The following is a 23,529-nucleotide window of genomic DNA, read 5'->3' as shown; positions in this document are numbered from 1 at the left end:
CATTCTCTAATTGTTGGGTGGAGGCTTTTCTACATGTACATTAGGTAAAAATTGTGTTCAAATCTATAGTCTTACTATGTTTTTTTTTTTTTTTTTGTACTGCTAGTCATCTAGTTTCTGTAAGAGCTGTATTAAATCTGTGGTAGTGGATTTGTCCATTTTGTCTGTATTTCTCAGTTTTTGCTTTATATAGTTTGAGGCTATATTATTAAATGCTTGCTGGTTGAATATTATATCTGTTCCTATTTAATTGAATCTCTTATTATCATCATGTAGCCCCCTTAATCCCTAACGACATTATTTAACTTAAAGTCTATTTTGTCAATATTAATATAGCTGCACTAGCTTTCTTTAGGTAAGTGTTGGTTAATTACATTTTTTCCATCTTTTTATTTTCAGTCTTTCTGTATTTTAATGATTTTGCTGTCTCTCCTATAAACAGTATGTAGGTGGATTTTTATGATGCAGTCTATCAATCTGTGGCTTAACTAGCAAATTCAGTCTAAATTACACATATTATGATCACTTATATATATATATATTTAGAATTATTTCTGCCATTTTGTGCTTTTTGTCTTTTTTCCCCCCTTATTCTCCTGTTAGTTTTTGTTTATTTTCTCCCTTTTTTTCTAGAAGCTAAATGAAGCAGCATAGAAAATGCTGTCTTCTGCTCTTTTTATTCTAGCAACCACAGTGATAATGTGAGTGAAGGGTTTTGTGCAGGACCTTACTGGCGCATTGTAGTTGCTCAGTAAATGTTACATATATTTTTCTGTTTACTCACATTGGTGTAAGGCTTTGAGTGTGACCTAGTGCTCAACAGTGTTATTTAATTAGATTCTATGAAAATTATTTGACATAAGGTGTTACTATTTCTCTCTTCTTATGAGAAAAACCTCCAGCTCAGAGAGGTTATATTGATGAATTCAGAATGGCAGAGCAGAGTTAAACTCAGATGTTCTAATTCTAGGTGATGTTTTAGTGATTATTGACATGGCTGTTGTGAATTGCGAATGCAATAAATATTGGAAATGGACCTTATTTCATCCTTTGAATAGTGCTTTATTTTAAAAGCACAATAATATTAATATTTCAGTTAGGAGTACTTTACAGTCCCTTCCTCACAGTTCTGTGGTTTTGGGTATTACTTGACTGATTTCGATAAATCTTGTTGCTTTTCATATGCTTAGTTTTAAGACATTGGCTTGTTGGCAAAAAACTCAAGTCCAATAATGTTTGCATTAGATGACACATTGAACCAACTTTACTGTGTGATCCTTTAGATTAGGAACTTAACCTTTATGGAAGATATGGAGATAAGTTATTTGATGTGAAGTTAATACTTTATAGTTCCACACATTTTTAAAAAGAGGAACAATCAAATTGACAGGTTGATGCAATTGACAGACTTGATTCTTAAATGTATTTGAATGTGGACTACCCAATGTTACTTTTATGCTAACCTTCCTCTTTCCACTTCTTGGCACAGACATGTGAGCTCCTAGTAATTTAAAAATTCTGACGAATGACACTTGATAAATGGTGTGATGCTGTGAATACTGATAAGTACTAGAAATTCAGTTGGTGAAGCATCAATTTCACACCTGAGACCCCAGCTCAAAGTTTAGGTTAAAGGTTTGCCTGGAGTCCATAGTCTTTTTCTCAGGTCCCTTGATAAATGCAGTGATTCCAAACCACATTTTTCTTCTGCATCAAATCCAAGCAGCACTCTGAATCATTAAATATTAAACCTTATATTCAAGAACATTATTCACTCATTAATATTGCATTGCGGCCTAAACTGCATTGTTCAAAACATTTTAGGATGTTATGCAAGTCTGTCAAAATATATTAACAAACTTAGTCATGTTGAACTAAGCAAAAAAATGACAAAATGTTTGCACCACAAACGTGTTGCAGTTGAATTTTTGTACAATGTAAGCATTTTGAGTTGGGATATTTGGAAATCACTGTAAAGATAAAATGGATGGCAGTGGAAGCCAGATGGAATGAATATTCATCTTCCACATAACATCTGCTATATATCTTAATGAAATTTATAGTTATCCCTGAAATTTTTCTTCCTTGACAGTATTTATTTATCTTTAAGATTATTCTAACTAGGACTTGAATATGAGTTAGTACAATTCTGGCTGCTTATAAAACTGAAGTATCTAATTCAGGGACCATTTTTCAAATCTCCCTGATGGCTATCATCACTGCAGAATCGAAGCTAGATAGGCCTCCTGTGAACTGTGGGGTAACCGAGACACTTGATATTCGGCAGAGTGTATGGGAGTGAGTGAGTACAAACCTTGGTCTCTTGGACCAAATTTGTTCTGGATTGCTGTGAACGCATCTGGTTTCTTGGTGCTTTTCCCAACCCTGTTAGTTACAGTGAGAAGCCATAAAATTCTTTCCATGAAGGAAAATGATAGAGGTATTTTTGTGTCTAAAATTCTTCCTTCTTTAAAAAAAAAAAAAAAAAAAGGTGGTGGTGGGGGGAGAAAAATAAATCCTTTTTCTGGTGCGATAAAGAAAAGCCAAGTAGTAAAAGGTGTGAAAATACACAATTGATGAGATATGTTGTTTTTTTGCGCAGTGGCAATACCACAGTTTACGAACTTTAGCTGAAGTATGATTACATTGATTATATTATACGTTAGGGTTATTGACATTTAATGGGGTTGGAATTTAATGAGAGAGCTCTTTTAAAGAGTGTAGGTTGATTTTAAAACAGCCTTGATTTCTCAAATATTTTTGAATGGGGGATGAATTAATTTTCCTGTGATACGTGGATCTGAAGCTCTGTAAGTAGCCCATGGGCTCATCTTGAACACCTACAGCTGTTATTTCAAAAATGATAGAAACGGGTATTGTGAAGTAAATAATGAAGGTGGCGTAGTGAATTCCTGCTGGCTGAGAGCTAAATTATTCATTTTGTTAGTTTAGCTAACATGGTTCGTGCTGCGTGGGATTGGAGCACTATGTCAGTGACTAATGCTGCATAATTAAAAAGCCTCAGTTCCTCAGGCCAATAATAGAGCTGAAATTTAGAAATGGTTGTTAACATCGTGGAAACACAGTTTTTATTTGTATGAGTAGATGTGGTTTACCTAATCATTTTGAAGTTTTTATGTTATGAAACATTTGTGTAACATGTAGGTAGGCAGTGTGCCCAAGATGTTTTTTAACTGTAGTTAATCTTGCAATTCTTTCCTCTGGCTTTGCTTCCCACCCACAGTATTTTTCTTCTGGATTAGGCTGCCCAGGAGTAAACGGTCTGGGTCAAAAGCCTGATGAGCACACTCCTCACTGCAACACTGCAGTCCTCTTCTCACTTAGAATTATATTGCAGATTAGTGAAGGGGTTTGGGACCCCTATGACTACTAAATTTGAGGGACTGCATAGCTATTTTATGTGAACTGAAATGCTAATTTATTACCTTCACAGCCCTGGTAACTCAGAAGAGAAAAAGACCCAATCCAGATCTTGAATTTCTGTGTTCTGTTACCCATGGTATTTTGTAATCGTAATCAATGTGGCTATATAATCTTTAGTTAATGCTTCTTCACTTATTGTAATTTTATGTATACAGATTATACCTTTGGAATAGTGCTAGGAGTATATCTCAACCTCGGGAGTCTGTGAGTGAGGGGAGAAAACGTGGAAGCCCATTCTGTATCATCTGTAAACCACTTGTTGCCACATAATATCATTACGTGTGTTGCCTTTTGCAGTTGCGTTATGGCCAAATGATAAAAGATGGAGGGCTTTGGGGAGGCAAGAAAGACTAGATGTGAATGTTAATATATTTGAATTGGAACAGTGGACATTTTTACTTTGAGGGGCTTTAAGCATTTTGGTTCACACAATCAAGATCATGTAGTACAGTGACTAGCACATGGCTTTTGGAGTCAGAAATCTAGAATAGAAGTCTTACCATGTGTTTTCATAGGTGATTTTTTTGAGCAATGTATTTAATTTGTCTCTGCTTTGTTTCCTTAGCTCTGAAAGGTGAATAAACTACTACTCTGTGGTATTTTTGTGAAGATTAAATGAAATAATGTTTGTAAAACACCTGTTAAAATACCTGGTGCAAGGAGGTACTCCCAAAATGGTAGCTGTTACCATATTAGGTGAATATTATGCTATTATGCATATTCTTTCATTTAAATGGCATCAGTTGTATGTGAAACTCTTCAGGACTCAAAACAACAAATGAAATGGAATAGAGTGAAAGGACCACATGGGTCTGAATGCCTTTTGTTCGAGTGAAATGGAATTGTGTTCTGGTAGACTCCTTACCAGCAAGGCCCAGATGTCCTGCCCCATCTCCTGCAGGTTGATTCCTTGTTTTTGCACTATGGTCTACATACTGAATTAGCCAAAAGAAGAAAAAAGTACTTTTCAATGCATTTTCATTTCAGGTGGCTCCATTTGTTTCCTTCATTGTTATCTTTGATGTGAATTCTGAACGGTAATAATTCTTATATCCGAAAGTATGTCTGTGACTTTACTTTTTAGTCAGAGATGGAAAATACCAATCCAGGGAGTGAACATGAACCCTAGAATGACAGTAGGTACACATTTTTGGCCGTAGTGGTACATTTTTCTGCTTTAAAGGCAGAAGTTAAATGAAATCCAGTATACTGCTTAGCGTGGCTTTCAGATCATGCATTTTTATTAGAATTTTTTTTCTTTAGTGTTATTTCATAGGGGATAATGAACTAAAACATCTGCCAAAGGATAAGTTTTTGGCTGATGAATATAGTGTCAGAGAGGCATGCAAATCAGTTGCTGTTATCTAAGGAGAACGCATTTGTGGAGCAGACACGGTAGGTGCTAATGTTGTCTGTTGGACTCCTATGCAGACTGAGGTGACTTGTCACAGAAGGGTGAGCTTGGTTGAAGGGACGAGGCCCCTTCAGCACCTGATATTTCTTTTGAGGTTATAGAGCAGTTGAGGTGAGAAACATAGGGCCATCTTTAGTTGCATGTGAGATGGATGGATATTCTTTTTTTTTTTTTTAAAGATTTTATTTATTCATGAGAGAGAGACACACACACACACACACACAGAGAGAGAGAGAGAGAGAGAGAGAGAGAGAGAGAGGCAGGCAGGCACGGACACAGGCAGAGGGAGAAGCAGGCTCCATTCCATGCAAGGAGCCTGACGGGGACTCGATCTGGGGTTTCCAGGACCACACCCTGGGCTGAAGGCAGTGCTAAACTGCTGAGCCACCCAGGCTGCCCGATATTCTTTTCTAAGGCCTGTGTTTAACTAGCTAATAATAATTATGGCTGTGCTCAGTGATGTAAAATTTGATTCCGAAGAGGCTGTTTATTCTTTTGTTGTAGTTTATTTCCATTAGGTTTTTGAGAACAAAATTGGTCTGGCTGCACATACTCCTTGGGTGGAGTAGGGTGGAGGGTGGAGGGTTGTCTTTCTGTTTCACATACAACTTCATTAGGCTCTTCAGCTTTCCAAAGAGGATGTCACTCTTCTCCTAGGCTGACCTTTGTGGCAATTGGCTATGCATTTCGCCAGGATTATAGAGTAGGTGCTTGCCATGGAATTTAATCTTGAACTTACTACGGTGTAATATTTAATCAAAGCACTGCTCTGTGTTACAGGCATTCTATTGATTCCTTGATTCCCTAGACCTGTCCTTCAATTATGCTTGATTATTATTAGCTGCAAAACTGGGCCATACCATTCTGTCCTTATGTGAAATTGCTCCTGTTTGATTGTTTAGGTGTTAATAGTATATATTACATATTTTTGGTGTATATATAAAATATACATATTATATTTATGATGATGTCATCGTGTTTATAGTATAGGGGAGCCATGTTACACTCCAAAATTTCTTTTTAGGAAAATCCACCTTATAGGGAAAAGGTGATATAGGGAAATTATTTCCATAAGAATTGACAGTGCCCAATATTGTTTCATCCAGCACTTTTAATCAGGTAATTCTGCCCTAAAATGTTTTAACAAATCCTTTAGTGTTAAAGAGTAAAAATGCAAGAGAAATGTTAAAAGTGGAGAGGATTTTAGGGAGTTGGAGGCTTGAAAGCATCTAAAGTGTCTCCACTGTCCTTCCATTTCAGTTTCAGTCTCATTCCCAGCTGGCGCTGGTTAGAAAAACATTTGATGGGTGGGTGTGAATTAGTGGGCTAGTTTTGGCAGAGCACCAGAATTGGCCCTAGTCTGTCTGAATGCGCCACAGAGAACCTTTTGGTTTCCATGTCCCTGTCAATTGGTCTGGGTGAGAGATGGGAACAGAGAGACTGTCTCCTGGTTCCCTTGATGGGGGGCTGAAAACTTCTCAGCTGGTAATCTACCACTGGGCCCCAAGGGCAGACCCTGCCTCATCTCCCTCCTTTGAACAGGTATCTCCACTTAACGTGGCCCAGCAGCTGGGCCTACACCCTGGTGGGTGGACAGATGAAAAGAAGGCACTTACTGGACACTGCAGCCAGACAGACACATGAGAGGAGTGTTCAGAAAAGGTGTTTCCTGCAAGAACTTTTGCAGTATCTCAGTGGTGCTTTTGATGCTTGTGGCATTGGCTCCTGTTGCCACTTGATTGTAAGATATATTGATTTTAAGGTGCATCTTGATTTTGTAGATATTGAAGAATGGGGAAGATAAGTCCGTGCATGTTATAGTTGATGAAATAGACTAAATTGTAGGTGGAGATAAGTGGGAGAGAAAGAGGAACAAGGGCAATTGAGCAGTATAAAACACCTCCCTGAGCTGAAGACAGGCTGGAGTCTACACATCGAAGGGCTTCTGTGTTTAGGAGGGTTGATTGAGAGCAAATGCACAGGACTCATAGACACTAAAATTTCTCAACTCTAGAGATATAAAGAGAAAATCCTATAAGCTTTCTGACAGAAAGAACCACTAATTTATAAAGGAAATGGGATCAGCCTGATTTAGGCTTTTCTTCTGCCAACCTGTAATCTATAAAGTGGAATGACTCTCAGGATTCCTGAGAAAAAAAATCTGAAACTCCTGAATTCTGTATTGAGCTCTCATATACCTGTCAGGTGAAAAAAGGACCTAGGAGTGTGTGAGGATTTTGAGAATTTAATATTCTCGAAACATTATTCTGATTAGCAGCCAGAATCCATTAAAGAGACAAAACTTATCAGTTATTTTTACAGAGAGAATTTAATAAAAGAATTGTTAATGAAGTATTGAAGGGCAGAACAGGCAGGAAGAAACAACCCACAATACACAAAAAGACCTCTAAGGTAGTGCTATTTAGATAGATGGCTTATGTATATTTCTATTCATTAAGATTTGTCTTAGTAGTCATGTCAAAAAGGTATAAACAAATAGGTGAAAATAATTTGAAGATATATTATTCCTCCAGTATATCCAAAATAAAATCATTTAACATAAAATTTACTAATGATACACATGACATTCTTGTTTTCATACTAAGTATTAAAAATCTAGTATATGCTTTATGCTGACAGCACATCTCAGTTTGTAATAGCTATATTTGTGTGGCAATTATTATTTTTAAAGATTTTATTCATTCATGAGAGACACAGAGACACAGGCAGAGGGAGAAGCAGGCTCCCTCCTGAGAGCCTGATGTGAGACTCCATCCTCGGACCTGGGATCATGCCCTGAGCTGAAGGCAGACACTCAACCACTGAGCCACCCAGGCATCCCTTGTGCGGCTATTATTGATTGTATTTGACAGTACAGCTTGCAGGTGTCCCAGAGGTGGCCCTCGCGGGAAGCAGTGGCAGTTGTTAAAACATTGAACCTGCTGGAGGGGTTCTGTGAACTACTGTTCAGCCTCAGAAGAGGAGGTGTCTCTTGGCTGGTGGTGCACCTGTCTATCTCCGAGCTTGGAGGAGAAGCCAGTGTGTCTGGGACCCAGGTTTTGAGGATCATCCTGGTAGGTAGGGCTGACGTCTCCATAGTGGGGTGCGGCAAGGTTGATTTTGCGAGTGTGGGCAAACTGGATTAAATAAGGAGGCCTGAGTGATGCTGAAAGGCATAGACAACAAACAGCAGAGTGCCTTTTTTTCTTCTCCCCAGCCTTGCAGTCTCCCTCTGGCACCCTCTGTCGGCAGAGCCTAAGAGGGACCCAACTGCAGAGCAGCAATGTGATTTAGAGACTCCCAGATCTCACGTCACAAAAGCAGAGGATAGAAGAGGGGTGTGAAGTTGAGTCACAGATGAATACCTGATGTAGTAAAACATCTTAGGAAAATACTTAAAAAGAGAATTCCAACCAAATTACAAATTCATCACAACATATCTCAATATAGGGAAAAGTGGAGAAGAGAGGAAGCATCCATGAGGAGCAGTCTTTGTATTGTATGCATGAATGGTAGACGGGAACATCTAATAAAAGTGCTATTCATATGGATTCTTGAAATTGGAGAGAAATCCTTGAAGAGAAAACCCAAGAACTGTATGAATTTGAAGCACTGAACTCAGCTAAGGTTGGGTTTTGGGAAAAAGTCAGTGTATTCAAATGATTTCATCTTACTGAGTTTGCAGAGAGTAGTGGTTGAGAAAATAGTAGGAATTGTGTTTTTAAACAATCGCGGGGGTGGGGGGGAATGTGTCTGTAAGGGGAAAGGAATGACCACTAATTGCGTAGAAAAGTACACCATAGGTCTTTTTGAGAGAGAGAGACTATATATTGATATTGATATTGATATAACCGGGAAACAAGGGGGATAAAAGATAACAAAGTAAAATTAATAGTGAACATAATATAAAATGGAAGAAATAAAGATAAGTGCATTAGTTATTATACTGTTAATAATTGTGGCTGGCCACACTGTCCATTTAAAGATCAAGGTTCTCAGATTGTGTTAACACACACACACACAAAACACAGACATACCTACCCACCCAGGAGCTATGTATTATATGACATACACTTAAAGTAATCTGTGTTAACCTTCATAAATGAAGGTTAAAAATTAATGGGTTGGCAAAGCTATCCCAAACAAACAGAAATATGAGAAAAGGTGCAATTCAGTTTATAAGCACCAGCCAGAATAAAGAAACACGATTATGGAATGGTAACAAGCACACCTGACAAAAACAAAGAGTCATTAACCTTTATGTGTCATTCAAATTAGCAGCTCAATAGAAGCCAAAAAAACAGAAATTTGAAGAGTACTTGATTCAAAAAAGAAAAATAAAGGACTTTTTGTAATCATTCTTTCCTTAAAAATATTTACTCTAGGCCTGTTGGAGGAATATGCTAATAAGCTTTAGCATTAAAACGTCTCCCATAAAAGAGATGGATTGAGTTAGGTGGTGTGTGAATCTGTACTTTCCAGAGGCATACTGCCAGTGGAGGGTGAGAGGTTGCACTTTGGTTCAAGCTTGAAAGTTCTTTGAAATAGAAAAGAAGTATTGATTCTTTATCCTCTGCAAGTCTTAGAATGGAGAATGGTAATAATATCTTCTCTCTCTCTTTCTGGCTAAAAGTTTCTCCAGACTTACCAACTTAACAAGGACATAATTTCAAAATGGGTGTCCTGACAAGGTGCATCTTTTATGAAGAAGAAACATAATGCAAATCACTGTAAAAGGCTTGATGCATGTTTCTTATACTGAAGGATTCTGGGATGCTGTCATTTCTTCAAAACTGGGTCCTCTTTATGAGAGCCTCCCCCTAGTATCTTAGATTCTCAACCAGGGATGTCCTAGTTTTCTGTGTTCCAGAGGAAGCTCACATTGTCACATGTCCCTTGCTCAGTCTGTGTCCCATGTGGGCTGATGAGATAGATGCGCTCTAGTGATGCCTGCACTTGTCCTCTCGTCCCTTTCTCCTCCACTTGACTCTGTGGTTGTCCTCTAGCATCTTAGTATATAAACACCTGTAGCACCCACAAAAGGAATGTTGGAGGGGGAAGGAGTGTAGACACTATCTAGACAAGTAACAGGTCATGCAAGGTTATTTTTTCCTACTTCTATGGAGCAGTTGGCTTTCAAGCCCTAACTGATATGCCTCAATTTAAAAGTGTGTCTCCCTCTCCCTTCCAACCATTATTCAGTTGTATTTTAAATTTTGTGACAACTGATGTATTCTTTTTTTTTTTTTTTTTTAACTGATGTATTCTTTAAGGTAAACAGTTGACTATTGGGATCCCTGGGTGGCACAGCGGTTTAGCGCCTGCCTTTGGCCCAGGGCGCGATCCTGGAGACCCGGGATCGAATCCCACGTCGGGCTTCCGGTGCATAGAGCCTGCTTCTCCCTCTGCCTGTGTCTCTGTCTCTGTCTCTCTCTCTGTGTGACTATCATAAATAAACAAAAATTAAAAAAAAAATAAAAGTTGACTATTTTGGTTTAAGATGCCTCTGAATATTCAGCTTAAGCCAGATAAAGAAGTAGCTATAGGTAGTCCTAGGAGAAGGAAGACAGGGGTGCTTTAGGGTGTCATGAAAGTTCCTCCTAGGGAATTTAATTATGGATTTCTGAGGGACAGGGAGGTTGATGGGCCATGGTTATGAAAACATTAACGAGAATAAAATCAGAATTCTTTTCAAATATAAATGTATTTTTCACCACAGTAGGAGAATGTATTTGGTAAGAAAATGATTAAAAAAATCAAGACAGGTAGAACTTTTCCCCTGAGAACTGAAATAGAGGGCACCTGGGTGACTCAGTCAGTTAAGCGTCTGCCTTAGGCTAAGGTCATGGTTTCGGGGTCTTGGGATCCAGCCCCACATCATCTGGGGCTCCCAGCTCAGCAGGGAGTTTGCTTCTCCCACTGGTTAAGATTATGGTTATGGGTAATCCCCAATAAAAGTTGTGGGCTTCCAGTTAATGGGCTGAGTTTTTCCTCCAGCATTGTTTTGAAGCTATGCAGGAAAATGTCCAGACTAACTATGACTAAATTTGAGTGTAAGCTAAAAATCACTTTTAGAAAATGTTTTTGTGTAAAGGAAGGAAACCTTGATTGTTAAATTCTGAATGACATTTTAAATGGTATTTATGTAAAAACATAGATGACAAAAATAAATGTCTTCTTGGTTATATTCAGAGCCAGGACATAATGCTGGTTTAATAATACCTGATTTACTATATGGTTTGTTAGATTGCAGTCCTTCAACTTTCCAAGAAGTGCCATTTATTGCTAAATTACCATTACATAAAGAATACCTATGGTCTGTACTATACTATGCTCATACTCTGTATTCTTTCAAAAATATTTATTGAATGCTAGCCAAGAGCCAGGCACTATTTAACTTACTTACATAAGCTTTGGTTTTATGTAACTTCTCTCTGTCTCCACTTCCTAATTCAAAATACAATAGTCGATTCTATAGGTTTGTTGTGAGTTATACCTGACAAGCGCCTAGACCTGTGCCTGGCACAAAAGTCAGCATTATTAAATACTAACTCTTTTTATCTGCTGTACATATAGATATTACATACAGATACATATAAGTGTTACGTATAGAGAGACACATGGCTGTTATAAGGCTGTATTGTGGGTATATTAAAGTACCTAGATCTTCATGTATCTGTTTTGGAACCTCAGTGCACAAACACTCTTGGCAGTATTTGAAATAATTTGAGTTGGAGAAGAATTAAGCTTGTTGTGTACTCTTATTTATATAAAGTCCTACTAATAAAAAGTTGTATACTTGTTCCATCATTATTTTTAATAGTCTAATAATTAGCTTCTTGAATTACCCAGCTCAGCTTTTCTGTTTAAAAAATGAATAGTAAACAGTATTTTGAATGCTGGTTCAGCATGTTCTGACAAAGTATGATGCATTAAAATAAAATTCATCATTAGCATTAGAAATGACCTTTGAGGTTGTAGTCGCTCATTTTTCTCTTCCAGTGTTGGAACAGTCTGAGTGAAGCACATGTAATACTTTGCAGATATTGTCTGTGTAAAATGGTCACAGTTCAGGTGTAGATAAATCATTTCATCAAATCACTTTATCTCTAACAATCTTCATTTCCCATTTATTCTCACCCATTATCTGAGGTTCTTGTCATCTTTCCTCAGTAATATAATGGCCTTATACATTAAATTATAAAGTAATTTTTCTAAGCTAGAATTGTATAGAATTACTTAGGTGTCAATATACATGAAGATAAATCTGAGTGTTTGTGAATGGCCACATGGGCAGTGTGCAGGTTCAGAGAAACATTTTGGGCTGCTGAAAGCCAAACCACTTTGGGAAAGGGCTGGTCATGATTTTGACTCTGGCAAACTCTGACTTCATAGAGTGGAAAAAAATAAAAAATGAGCCTTTAAAAAATAATTATGAATAATATCAGATTTAAAAACTGTGCTTATGTGACCACAAAGGTGAATAATGTAGTGGAATCTAATTCCTGTAGAGGGATTGACTCTTTAGGAGGTTGAAGAAGCATAGCTTTGGAAATCAGATCAGATTGTTTTATGTCTCCCATGTGGTCTTGTACATCTCCGTCCTTCTCCTATAAAAGAAGGAAGATAGTAATGCCTCCTTCATGGAGGATAATGAAGTTGACTACATTCAAAATGCATAGCTATAGCTGTCTTTAAAATGCCCTTCCCACTTTCTTGAAATCTTTACATTCTTTGGAATAAAATAATATTGGGTGTTTTTTCCTACAGAAACTGAAACATGTAGGACTAGATTTTAGATATCTATGAAAGCTGAATGTATATGCGTTTATTTTTTTCCATTTAAAAGGACATGTTATAATAATATTCATTATAGGAGATTTGGCTGGTTTTTAGAAATTTATTTTGCGGTGTATCTTAAATCTCTCACCTGATTGAGAATATACCGAGAAAAACAGCTAAGTTGCTAGGGCTTGAGGTATAAGGGCAGAGCTGACTGGTATTTGTTTCATTAAGCTTGGGCAAGCTATCCAATTACTTAATGCAAATAAGAAAAGTTTACACTAAACTCCTACTTCTTTGCTTAAAACTCTAGAGAATTTAAATGAGGAGAGATATGTATTTAAAAGAAGGAGATTTAAATGAAACTTAAATCAGGGGCTCAATGTAGAATAATATTAGACCAGGAGATTTGAAATAATAAGTGGGGAATGCCAATAAATAAAAAAGAGAATGTATTCTCCAAGATACCTGGTTTGTTTAGTTTTATTTTGAGATAATTCTTAAAGCTTTGGAAACTTTATAATAATGGCCTGTTTTATCTCATGCCTCCTTTTCACCTAACAGGGACTTTCAAAGAAGTAAAGTGCTGCCTTCTATGGTGGAGGGGGAGCACTTCACTTGTTTCCCTTCTGGGGTGTTTACAAAACAACCTGGCTTCTGATGTGCAGCTCCACTACTGGGCCATAGTAGCACCCAGTGAGACTGGATCAACGCTTTTGGCTCAAAGTAAGAGAAAAATGAAATGCCTTCTACCTTTCATAGATGGCCATTGAGTAAAATAGCTTGATGGAATAATCCAAGCAAGGGCCCCAGAGAGGAAGCTCTGAAAAGAATTGGGAGCTTCTGAGCATAGCAAAACAGTAGAAAAATGATCTAAATCAGTAAAAGAGGGAACTTAGAAGGAAAGTATTGCTGTAAATGAATTTTGTGGAGGGGAGATTTGGGGAAATTAGGAATATGACAATTTAGCAATTTTTCATCTGTTGTTTTGACTTCTGAGGTGAAAAAAGAAACCTCATTTAGTGACACCATCTACCTGAAACTCTTCCCTCCAAAATAATAGGAAAGGAAGCAAAACTTCTAAAATTCTCTAAAAAAATTTTTCTAATGTTGCAAAGGTGATTTTAAGCTTCAGGTATCCTTCAAAGCCTTGCACTAATTTTTATTGATAATTGTGTGTGTGTTTGTGTGACCCTAGATCTGCCAGCATTTGTTGTCTGAATCAGCAGGCACACACAGAGCTCTAAGAGAAGCCTTTCTCAGTACCTCTGGACTTGACTCTTGTTTCCTCTAAAACACGTTTTCCTTCTCCAGGTTGCTCAGTTAATATCCTTTAGATTTCAATTCAGATATTTGCTCCCATCCATATAGTGTCAGAGCAGCCATTGATACTATCATTGATACATTTTTTTTTTTTTTTAAAGGTGCATCAGAGTTTAAGCTTCACAAGGGTAGGAACCGTGTCCCTTGTGCTCACCATTTTGTTCTCAGTGATCAGAATAATGTCTGGCACCCAATAATTATCTATTGAATGAATTTGTGAGACCCATTCGTTCTTGCCTAGTTCATAGTTTTTATCTAGTGGGAAAATCTAAGGATGAGACTAGAAATATAAGTGCCCTCTGAGTGAAAAATGATAAAAATTTGGGGATAGTACTCCTTTGTTTCATTTATCTTCCGCCACCAACTTTCTCAAGAGTTTCTGTGGGATGAAGAATAAAGTAATGGTATGGTGTTTGTAAAACTTTTACCTTCAAGGGACCTTAAGATTATGTAGTTCAATCATCATATATTTTTTTAAATTTTTATTTATTTATGATAGTCACACACACACAGAGAGAGAGAGAGAGAGAGAGAGAGAGAGAGAGAGAGAGAGAGAGAGGCAGAGACACAGACACAGGCTGAGGGAGAAGCAGGCTCCATGTACCGGGAGCCTGATGTGGGATTTGATCCCGGGTCTCCAGGATCGTGCCCTGGGCCAAAGGCAGGCGCTAAACCGCTGCGCCACCCAGGGATCCCCCAATCACCATATTTTAAAGCTGAGAAAACAGGTTTATTAGATTGTACAGCTAAGTTGCTTATAGGTAATAAGAATTTCCTGGGCACTACTGCCTGACTTTCTGAAGATGCAGGTCTATTTGTAAGGACATATATCTAAGTAGATATATATATATGTGTGTGTGTGTGTGTGTGTGTGTGTGTGTGTGTGTGTGTGTATACGTGTGTATGTATATATACATGTGTGTATACATATGCGTGTGTGTGTGTGTGTGTGTGTATAGGCAAGTGGGAAAGGGATAGGGCTGCACGTCATCGTCAGTTTTTTATTTTGGAAGTCCTTGAAGATAATAAAAATAAAGCAGAACCTACTGGTGAAAATGTGGGAAAAAAGATGGAGAGGGCTGAGTGGATACAGTCATGGTATATTTAGTGAATTTGGAGATTTTCTTCCTCTTTTTAGAAAACTACTGCTTTCTCTGTATTGCTGACCCCATAGTGGGTACTGTTATTATCACTACTACTTAACCTAATAGCGTCGAGTGCTTATTACATTACAAGCATTGTGCTAAGTGCTTTATGTACATAGAGCCCTGTAAGGTAGGTATTATACCAGTTAATTTTACTCATGAGCATAACAAGACCCAGGGAGGTTAACTCAAGTCTTCACTCAGCTAGTACGTGCTGGAACCTTGATTTGGACCCAGGATTCCCAACTCCAAAGTTTGTGCATCTATACCAGGTATTGCAAACTGATACCTTATTTTTATTATAACATTGAGGCCTTTGTGCTCAAGTTTTTGCTTCTTTTTCATTAGTTTGTCAAAACTTTTTAAGTTGAGCCCCCTTTAACTCCATTTGTAATTAAAATTGGTATCACATGCAAGTAAATTAAATTAGAAAAAAAAAACTCAGGTAAGTATTATAAGATAAAAAATACTTTAAAATATGCTACACCCCATGTGGTAGATATGAGAAGATTTAGTTGAATAGTCTTCATTTTATGTTACTGAATTAATAATGTAATTTTTATAGTAGTTGTATATATGGTTGTAAAAATCCCTGGTAGAGTGCTTGGCATATGGTAGGTGATCTAGGCATGATAGTAATTTTTATTATTTTATTTTAGTTTCCACTTGACTTGTAACCTAGGTAGTATCTTTTACTTGTGGATGACATGCCAGTAAAATGCTTTAACTGCACCATTTCATAATCTGATACAGTAGTCTCAGCAGTTACCAGCACACTGTCCTTATGTGGACCACTTCATTTTTGTTGTTATTCTCTTTTTGTAGATCTCCAGGATTTATGTGGGTAGAAGTATATTTTGGTAATTAAGGGCTGTGGCTCTCATTTCAGTATGCATTAGAATCACCTGGAGAGCTTATTAAAAGGCAGTTTGTGGGGCACTACCCCCACACTTTGTAATTCAGTAGGTGTGGGTGGTGTCCGAGCGTTTGCATTTCTAACAGATCCCCACAGATGCTGATGCTGCTATTCTACAGAAGTGGCGAGACTTCTAATCAGTGTTCTTTTACGAGTATTCACGTCCACTGAGTTACTGTATTGATAGTATCGATGCTGCTGAACTTACTGTGAAATAATATGGAGAAATTTGGTTTATGTAAGTGTAATTGTTCTTACTGCTTAAGGAAAAGCTTCTATTTTTTTTTTTTTAAAGATTTTATGTATTTATTCATGAGAGGCAGAGGAAGAAGCAGGTTCCCCATGGGGATTCTGATGTGGGACTCGACCCCAGGACCCCGAGATCATGACCTGAGCCAAAGGCACATGCTCAACCACTGAGCCACCCGGGTGTCTCCAGGAAAAGCTTCTAGAGGTTACTTTTGTTTTAGAGAATTTCAAAGTGTAGGTTTTAATGTATGTCTGTTATTTATCTTTATTCAAGACATAAAAACACATGGGTTCAATTTTTAAGAATGTATTTTACGATTATATATATGTATTTTTAGTGATTTATTTATTTGATAGAGAGAGAATATGCAGGGAGGGGCAGAGGGAGAGAATCTTTAAGCAGACCCTCCCCCCTTCTCCTGCAACCGGAGAGCCCTACTCGGGACTCCATCCCAGGACCCATGATCATGACCTGAGAGTCAGATGCTCAACTGACTGAGCCACCAGGCACCCCTCGGATTCTATTTTTAATTATAATTGATTATAATGGGGATCCCTGGGTGGCTCAGCGGTTTGGCGCCTGCCTTTGGCCCAGGGTGCGATCCTGGAGTTCCGGATCGAGCCCCGCGTCGGGCTCCCGGCATGGAGCAGGCATGGAGCCTGCTTCTCCCTCTGCCTGTGTCTCTGCCTCTCTCTCTCTCTCTGTCTATCATGAATGAATAAATAAAAAATCTTAAAAAAAATAATTGATTATAATGAAATTTGGTTGTAATTGACTTCTGAGAATTTCAGAGTATCTGGATGATGTGGCAATTTAAAAATAGTAATAGAAATTTTTATTTTCTTTAGTTCTTTTCAAGAATCTTTAAAAACAAATTTGATAGACTAGTATTGAATTCAATTTGGTACTCATCATTCCCACTTACTTACAAAGTAGATTTCACTCAGAATTTCACTTATACCAACATAACAATTTTACCTTTTCTTCTTAAAGCATCGCTTGTACCTTTGAGGATAAGATGGTGTAGAGGGGTTATTCTTCAAGAGAAGAAAAGGCAATCAGAAAATTTTGTCCATAAGATTAGTCTAAAATGTATTCAGTGATTACTGAATGCCTTTATGTGCCAGGCATTATGGTGAAAATCGGTGCCAAAGTAATTTATCTTTTTCATGCACAATGAAGGGTTTTAGTGGATTGTAACTTAATATGATGTAATTGTGTGATGAGGTTACTGATAAACCCAGTGCTGTCAGATGCTTCATTAATAGAATTAGTATTGTGTACAGATCTTGGGAGGTGAAGTTCTGCTGTCTTATTTTGCTAGACTATGTCCACAGTGTTACATTTGGTCTGGGGCTAAGGGACAAATTGGAGTCATTCCAGAAGTGAGGATCCCTGCTGTTCAAAGGTCTGGCCATTTTTGCAGATGAGGATCGTTGGAAAGTAGGAGTAATATATCTTGAGGGAAGAGATCTTAATTATGTTTTTAGTTCCTTGCTGTAATGTAAGATCCTTGAGGACAGGGATCCATCCTTTCTTGTTCAGCATTTTGTCATCAGGGCCTTATGCAATGGCAGGTGTATATTCAACACACTGTTGGATGAGGCAATTTTGAGGGGAAGATGATGGTTAGTTTCAAATATTTGTCTTGTAGATGGCTTGTTAATTAGATTTACTGCTTGTATCTCCAGAGGACAAATGGAGACACCAGGGATGGAATTTTTAGGTGGGCACATTTCAATTTTACATAAGAACTTTGTAAAACTAGTTAAGCAAGTCCTATCAATAAACTTTTTTAGGGATTTGAATTCTGCCATTTTAAATGCTTGGGTAGAGGCTGTATGGGGCCTTAACTAGAAAATACACCTGCTTTTAATAAATATAGGTAAAGGTGATTTCCGCTATTTTTCTTTAAGTATTTTGTTAAATAATAACCAATAACATAGTTTTCCCCAAAGTTAGTCCTTTTTTGTCTTTTCAGACTAAAGCAAGGCAAAGAACTGGACCGGGAGAGGGCTTTTGCCAATGAGCAGTTAACCAGAGCTATTCTTCGAGAGAGGATATCAAGCGAAGAAGAACGAGCCAAGGCAAAGCACCTGGTGAGTATTAAAGATTTAATAGAAATGTCTTGTCTACAAGGAGATCACTGATGTTTGGGAAAAGCTAATGATGCCTTACCAGCTTTTAGTGTCGACAAAATGCATGGTCTTTCTCTTAGATTTTCTTGTGGTTTTTTTTTTTTTTCCTTTCACAAGTTGTTGACAATTTGCAAAGATTAACCGTGAAGGACTTTTTAAAGCAGGTAACTTTATTGCATTAAAGATCAACAGGGAGACACTGGCACAAGCATCTTGCCTGAAGGGATATTGCTTGTTTGCTCTCCCCACCCCTGCCCCTGCCCTGATTTTGATTTCATTGTATTTGAAACCTCTGGGGGCAAGCAGCCTATCTTGTTTCTCTTTCTGCTTGCAACCACCAGATTTTAGTCCAGAAAGTCTCCAGCAAAGGTGAGTAAGGTTTGGTCAGTCACTTTCTGGGATTGATTGATTGATTGATTGATTTTACTTTCTGGGCTTTAGAAAGGGAAAAATGCAGAGCAAAGACTTTGAGGGAATGATCTTCTTAAAGAAAGGGAATCTTTTTTTTTTTTTTTTTAAAGAACTATTCAAAAAAGATTTAAAAGCAAAGACTACATGAACATGTTTAAAAATGATTATTAATAGCAGGGAGAAAATTTAAAAGGCACGCCTAAATCTGTCATTCTTATATAACCATGATTTACACTGGGGTATGTTTCCTCTAGACAATTTTTATTTCCTAGGTCTATTACATACTTAGAATATATGAGAATTTGTATATATAAGAATGGATAAATATTTGAACAATGCTGCCTATAGCATTTAGCATCATGAACATTTTTCTTACATCAATGAATGTTCTTCTGAAATGGAATTTTAAATGGCTGAATAAAGTTCTGTTGTCTTTGTGCATAATAACATAGCAAACGATTTTCCTGTTAGGTAAAAGTGGGGCTGCTCTGGTTGAAGCCTGGGGTCCTGACTACTTACCTTCCATTTCACCCTTCCTAAAAATCAACATCTACCTTCTCAAACCTTTAGTGTTCATTGGAGTGTAGTTAGTAATTCAGTGGAGAGGTAAAATGAGACTAGGTGATGTCCCCAGCTCAGCAGGCAATTAAAAATTGTTTAAAAATTGATAAGAAAAGTAACAGTTTTTGTTCTCCGGTATTTTCCCTTTCTGGGAGAGGTCACGTGCCATTAGAGAAAATAAAAGGAAGCCGATGTGTAGTGAATCCATTTCTCCAAAAACTAATTCAAGGTCCAGACTGAATGGATAGACAGTGAAACCAGAACAAAGGTGATGGACCAAGAAAGAAATGTCCAGGACAGGCTGTTTTGTAACTCTCTTCTTTCTCCATTCTAGGGTTATAGGATATAGATGGCAAATTACAATATCTCTCAGATTTCAGCACCTATCATAATATTAGCCAAATAGAGCCCTTATAGCACTTTGGGAATAAAAGTAGAATTTATGCAATAGGATTGTAGTTGATCAGTCCTGGCTTGCATGTTCTTAGACGTTTGAGTGGTAGTTCATGATCAAAGCAACATGACTGCCCACAGTATAATTTAGGTACCTGATGATTCCCAACTTACATACAAGATTAACCCCCTGTATTGTTATTATTCATTATAGAAAGCATGCATATTTGCTGCGTGAGGATCAGAAAGTAAACAGAAAAAAATACTAAGGTCAGTTAAATTACCACTATCCAGAGATAATTGCTGTTAACGTTTTGGCTTATTTTTATATTCCTTTCCCCATTCCACTAAGTCTGTATAAAACATTTATATTAATATGTTTATATGTATTTCCCCAAACACAGACAATAGTATACATAGTCTCATATAATTCTGGACATCAAAAAATAATTTAGACTATAAGGTAAAAATCTTTCTCTATTAATAAATATATATTTGTATGACCATTTTTAATGTCTGAATGTATTTCACTGAATTTTCTTCTAATAAAATTTCTTTCTAGAAAATTTGGAAAATAGAAAAATTACTAAGGAACCACCTCATACTCATTAGGATGGCTACTATCCAAAAAAACAAAAACAAAAAAAGACAATAACAAGTATTGGCAAGGATGTGGTGGAAATGTAAAATGGCACAGCCACTATGGAAACAATTATGGCGGTTTCTCAAAAGACTAAAAATAGAATTACCATATGATTCAGTCAACCCACTTCTGGGTATTTATCCAAAAGATTTGAAAGCAGAGTTTCAAAGAGATATTTGTATGCCCATGTTCACAGCAGCATTATTCACAGTAGCCAAAAGGTGGAAGCAGCCCAAGTGTATATCAACAGATGAATGCATGAACAAAATGGGGTGTACACTTAGAATGAGATGTTACTCAGCCTTAAGGAAAGAAATTCTGACACATGCTAAGACATAGATGAACCTCGAGGATGTTATGGTAAGTAAAATAATCCAGTCACAAAAAGACGAATGCTGTAGGATTCCACTTAGATGAAATATCTAGAGTAGTCAGATCTGTAGAGGTAGAATGCAGAAGGATGGTTGCCCTGGGTTTGGGGGGAGAGAGAAATGGAACACTTTTCAGTGGGTATAGAGTTTCAGTTTTGAAAGATGAAAACAGTTCTGGAGATTGGGTATATAACAGTGTTAATGTACTTTACCTGAACTTTTCACATCTAAGTGGTTAAGATGGCAAATTTTATGTTTATGTGTATTTTTGTCACAATTAAAGATAAAAAATTCTAAGGAAATAAGCATTTACTGCACCTATAATATTTAAAGAGTATACAGTTCATTTTTTCTTTCTCCCTGTGTGTACAGTCCAGGTTTCCAGATTCTACATCTTGTATAACATGTGATATGGGATGTGATTTAAGTCTAATGTTGTCCCTGAGTCCTCAGCTGGGGACACGGGCATCCCCAGAACCCATAGTTCATGTGAGAGTCACCCTGAGGATGTTAGCACAGTTCTGCTGTGAGGCTGGGTCCCCATTGCTTCCATTCTTAACCCTAACATGGGGGACTGTTTGGGTGATGGCCAAACATTGATTTGGTCCTCTTCACTTAGAACCCGAATGTTGCAGCCTTTATAAAAGGTAAAGGTTGGGGTTCACACGTTGCAAGGAATTAGAAAGCTTTCTTTCAGGAGAACTAGAAAAAAAAAAAGAAACAAAATTGATGTGATATTGGTACTGTGAAATAAAACTAACTCTACTCCCAGCCCTCGTGTTCCTCCGCCCACTAGCAGTTGACATTTAGATTGCTTGCTTTCTCCTTACATGGGAGTTTGGGCTTCTCTTCCCAAAGATCTTTGCAGAGGCTCTTTGAAGGACAAAGTCACGAGAGCCTTGTTGCTGAAGTTTTAAAATAGGATCAGATCTGACTTTCCCTTTAGGAAGAATTGCTTTAGTTGGAGAAGCTGTAAGGACTATTCTAGATCTGAAAAGACCCTGGCAGCCAGTCACCCTACTTCTTACTCATTGGAATGATAATTTTAGTTAGCAGTTTTGCCCAGAAGTCTTGAAGAGGCAGTTCACTGATAATCTTACCTACATGAAAATGCTAAATACAATTCACATTAAAAGAATGCTTCTTAGGAAAGCACCTCCATAAAGAATGAAGATTTCATAATAGGACAGCAGCAGGCAACCTGTAAAGTTTGTGCAACTTGACATTCTGTGAATCATTAAGATCTCATACATATAAATCTAACATTTGCTATGTCATTAGATTAAAAAAAATTAAACTGTAGGGACTTGTGTCTTTAAGTTTGCAGTTACATTTCTTTTTAAAATGCTGATTAAAATTTTGACTTTTTTTTCTATCTTATTAAATTTTGCTGATTTGATGACATTAGTCTTTTTTTGTCATCATCACTTAACGGTGATGTATTTTTTTTTTTTTTAAGATTTTATTTATTTATCCATGAGAGACACAAAGAGATGCAGAGAGAGAGGCAGAGACACAAGCAGAGGGAGAAGCAGGCTCCATGCAGGGAGCCCGATGTGGGACTCTATCCTGGGACTCCAGGATCACGCTCTGAGCTGAAGGCAGCACTAAACTGCTGAGCCACCTTGGCTGCCCTCTTTTTTCTTTTTTAACCTCAACTTTAAAATAACCTAAAATTTACCTAAGGAAATGTTTAAATATTTATGCATCTAGTTGTAAAATAGTTCCCTTCACCCATTGGACAATGTTTTAGTGAGTGCTTACTATATGAGAAACACTGGGCTAGATACCAAGAATATATAAATGAAAGAGACAAACTCTTGTCCGTAAGAAGTTCACAGTGGGGTACCTGGGTGGCTCATTTGGTTAGGTGCTCAACTCTTGGTTTCAGCTTGGGTCATAGTCTGAGGGTCCTGAGATCAAGCCTTGTTTCAGGCTCTGTGCTCAGTGTAGAGTCTGCCTGAGATTCTCTTTCCTCCTTTTCCTCCTCCTTTTCCCCCTGCTCTCTCTCTCTCTCTCTCTTTCTCAAAGAAAGAGAAATAAATCAATTCATAGTATAATGGGGGAGACACTGATACATTAAAAATAATGTTAAGAAGGGCTAACTCTGTTAATAGAGCCATATATTCTTGTGAGAATTCTCAGTTTGGGGAAAGCAGGGACTTTCTTTTAACTCCTTGCTATATATGCAATCATTTGTTCAACACATATTTGGGTGCCCAATATGTACTAGTTCCTAGCAAGGGGAAATTAGTCAATTCATACTTGTTGATTGAATAAATGAAGAATTGAATCTATTCAAGCCTTGAAAATGGGAGAGGAAGTGGGAGAGAATAGGAAATATTTCTCAGGGAAGTGGTGCCTGAGCTGAGTCTTGGAGGTATGAGTGGGAATTACACATATGGCTGAGGAGTGGGGATGGCCTAGTCTTAAATATTGCAGTTGAAAGCTTGGGGGCACAGGGACAGTGGGACACTACCAGGAATGGCTGAGTCAGAGGTCCAGGGCAAGGAGCATTGAAGAGTGAAGCAGAAATTGCAGGGCTAAGGTCATGAGTTCTATGAATGTAATCCAAGGAACCCTGGATTGGATACATATAAGGGTTTAGAAGGGCAGAAATAAAGTAGTTGGGCATTTTGGTATCTCACTCTAGTGAAGTGTGAAGGATAGACTAGAAGAGGAAGTGAATGGAAATGGGCAAGTTATAAGCCTTCACATTAATCCAAGAGAGAATAAGT

At 37.6% G+C, this 23,529-nt stretch overlaps 1 protein-coding gene across 1 annotated transcript in view; it reads left to right on the top strand.

Moving 5' to 3' along the window:
• Window positions 1-23,529, top strand: part of CHCHD3 (coiled-coil-helix-coiled-coil-helix domain containing 3) — a 273,592-nt gene that overhangs the window by 80,873 nt on the left and 169,190 nt on the right. The window contains exon 4 of the mRNA XM_041727307.1: window positions 18,256-18,373. Coding sequence (XP_041583241.1) covers window positions 18,256-18,373 — 118 coding nt within the window. The remainder of the gene's footprint in view (window positions 1-18,255; window positions 18,374-23,529) is intronic.

Source organism: Vulpes lagopus, chromosome 13, assembly GCF_018345385.1.
Source record: "Vulpes lagopus strain Blue_001 chromosome 13, ASM1834538v1, whole genome shotgun sequence".
NCBI classification, from domain to species: domain Eukaryota; kingdom Metazoa; phylum Chordata; class Mammalia; order Carnivora; family Canidae; genus Vulpes; species Vulpes lagopus.
This window is presented reverse-complemented; position numbering and strand designations above follow the sequence as displayed.